The 3,203-nt window shown below is 31.0% G+C and overlaps 1 protein-coding gene across 1 annotated transcript; it reads left to right on the plus strand.

Annotated features, from left to right (window-relative positions):
* Nucleotides 1–1,294: 1,294 nt before the first annotated feature.
* Nucleotides 1,295–2,011, plus strand: LOC108732180 (zinc finger BED domain-containing protein 4-like). Its single transcript, XM_018462861.1, has one exon. It carries the CDS (start codon nucleotides 1,295–1,297, stop codon nucleotides 2,009–2,011), a length of 717 nt encoding a protein of 238 aa, XP_018318363.1.
* The last annotated feature ends 1,192 nt before the right edge of the window (nucleotides 2,012–3,203 follow it).

Genomic DNA, 3,203 nt, shown 5'->3' on the forward strand with positions numbered 1-3,203 from the left:
GTAAGTTATTATTGTTTGAATTTATACGTTTATATTGTAATGTGACTTTATATTGTAATGTGACTTTATATTACTTTATGTATTGTGATTAGATTTTCAAGAATCATTGACCACGAATGGTATGTGAACGGCGTAGAATTTTACATCCGAACAATTTTTATTATGCGTTTTTACAAGAACTTATTGTATATCAAATCCATGCAAAATGGTATCTGAAGAGGGCTCAATCTGGTAGCCGAAACTTGTAATGTGTTTCTCAATTTATTTAATTAAATGTTATCTTATATTTTATATTCAGACATTTTATATTTGACTCAATCTTTTATGTTTCACCAATTTTCGGACTAATTTTTTGCGTATTGACTCTTACTTCGACCTTTATTTATTGTTTTTGATTTTTATATAAAGAGTCCTTCGATTTGTTTTAATAAATATTAGCTATATCACGTAAATATATATTGAAAGAACAGTTTTGCTGAAGTATTAAAAATTTGTTCTAAATACAGCAATAACAGTTGGATCATTTTAAAATTATTTATTTATTTTACTAGTTTCGTAAATATTAAAATTTGATGTGACAAATTAGTAAAATAAACCAGAAAACAATTTTGATGATCCAATAAAACTATTTTCATTATTTTTATGCTTCAGCAAAACTGTCTTTTCCGTGAACGATCGGTCTTGTTGCTTATGAATCGTTCACTCATATATATATCTATTTATATTATTTGTATATTTGGCATTAAATCCCGCTGTAACTTTTCTTAACAATTCTTCTCATTTTTAGATTATCTCAGGATAAGGATGAAGAGGATATGGATAATTCTGATGAGAGCAAACAATCAGAGAAGAATTTCGTAGTATCTAATTCCTCAATACTATCATCATCTTCAGACATTCCATGTTCATCCATATTATCATTGTCAAAAGAAGAATTTTTAATGCACACAAAATCAACACAATCGACAACATAAAGTCACCTACGCCCTAGGTGCATCTTTAAGAATGGACGTTCATGCAGTGCTGATAGATCGGAAACTATTGATCAATATCTAACGAAAATGATTGCTACGACACAACTTCCTCTATATTTGTCTCATGTTCTGGTTTTGTTAACTTTATGTCTGTTATTGAGCCTAATTATAAAATTTGCAAAGAAATTACTTTAAAAAAAAGATTAAATAATTTATATACTAAAGTTAAGAACAAAATTCGTGAAGAATTGAGGGTTGCGCCTATTGTGGCGTGCACTTCTGACTGCTGGACATCATTAGCACAAGACTCCTATCTTACCATGACAACACATTTAATAGATGACAACTGGAAACCCAAATCTTATTCCCTTTCGACCCAGCAGATGATCGAGCGACACAGAGCAGCTAACCTTTCTGATGCAATGGGGATCATTTTTAGGAAATGGGAAATTTCTGATAAAGTATTAGCGGTAGTGACTGACAATGCGGCTAATGTTGTAAATACAGTGCGCGATACAATTGAAATTCAAGAACAATACGGTCTTACTTGTGCAGCCCATACTCTGCAGCTCGTTGTAAATGAAGCTTTAGCATATCCAAAAATACAAGAGATTTGTGAAAAGGCTGGAAAATTAGTGGAATATTTTCGCCATTCAAATGTAGCTACCAAAGCTTTATCGAAGCAAGAACAACTAAACATGAAGCCATTAAAATTAATTCAGAGTGTCAAGACGAGATGGAATTCCACATTTGAGATATTGGAAAAACTTATTGCAAACCGTTTGCCCATATCAAATGTTTTGGCTGATAGGAATGTGACTACTTCTACTATAAAACATGAAATTACGGAGGCGCAATGGACACAGATGGAAGAATTAATAAATCTGTTGAGACCATTGCAAATGGCCACAACTGTTTTTTGTACAGACAAGCATTCTCCTGCTTCCATAGTGCGCCCATTAATTTGGAAGATAGTTCGCCTTCATATGCAACCAGTTCCTGAAGATTCAGATCTTAGAATTGCAAAACCGCTTTAAGCTTATCGAAAACTTCTCTGACGTAAGCGCACGTCTTACTGCCTCATTCTTTGATCCTCGGTCCAAGAAGTTAGAAGACGAATCGGCTGAGACAAGATAAAAGGTAGAAAATCATGTTCGCAGTCTTTTCGATACAGAACCAATAAGCACAATATCTGATGCAAAAAATGATCCCAGAAAAGCTGTAAGCAAAACTGCTTTAGAATTTTTATTTTATCAACCAGTACATTGTCTTAATGATGCGGAATCTCAACTTCAAGCTTATCTTACGAAGCCACAATTAAGATTTAATTTAGATTATTTAAAGTGGTGGAAAGCACGAGCTGATAGATTTCCGATATTGAGCAATTTAGCTAGGAAATATTTATGTATTCCTGCGACATCGGCTAATTCAGAGCGTACTTTCTTTACAGCTGGGAATATTGTTACCCCAAAACGTAGTTTGTTTCCTGAAAATGTAAATATGCTTGTGTTTCTTTACCAGAATAGGTCTATGTACACATGTCAAGAGTGATATGATCCTGTCAAAGTAAAAAATGTGTATCTATTGATGTGTGGATGTGTTGAACGTATAATACCCCATCGCAGCATGTAGGATTATTAAACCCACCAAGCTAATGTTTGGATAACAAAAATTCTAATAAATAAAAATAATTCAGCTTTCTCTACAAAGTAATATTAAAATAAAAAATAGATTATCACATTCGAATTGATTATTAGTTTTTAGTTCTTATATCTGTTATTATATTTTACATAAAAATGTCGAAACTTCCATTTTCTTTATATTACATTGCATTCGTTAATATATTGGAATTATCTCTAGTTTATAATATATAATACTAGAATATAATATACAATATTATTGTATAGGATATAATATATATAATAAAGTTTGGTTTAAAATAAAATAAAGAAATAATCGAAAAAAAAATTTTCGATTTTCTCAATTCGTCACACTTCTTAATAAAGGGATAAACTTTTATATAAAAAAAGTGAAAATATTCGGAAAAACGATTCTAATAAACGAATATGCTAATTATACGTGTAAACGTGTTTTCGTTTAAACGTATAATAATTAATTACACGTATATTCGGAAAAACGTTTCTAATAAACGGATATACTAATTATACGTGTAAATGTATTTTCGTTTAAATGTATAATAGCGAGCCCTAGTCGAAATGTTTATTGCCA

This window comes from Mycetomoellerius zeteki, unplaced genomic scaffold (assembly GCF_001594055.1).
Source record: "Mycetomoellerius zeteki isolate Tzet28-1 unplaced genomic scaffold, Tzet1.0 scaffold1467, whole genome shotgun sequence".
Classification (NCBI taxonomy): Eukaryota; Metazoa; Arthropoda; class Insecta; order Hymenoptera; family Formicidae; genus Mycetomoellerius; species Mycetomoellerius zeteki.

Bases quoted from the DNA above. Each gene is read 5' to 3' on its own strand.
- LOC108732180 (XM_018462861.1), top strand. From the start codon at position 1,295: ATGACAACACATTTAATAGATGACAACTGGAAACCCAAATCTTATTCC.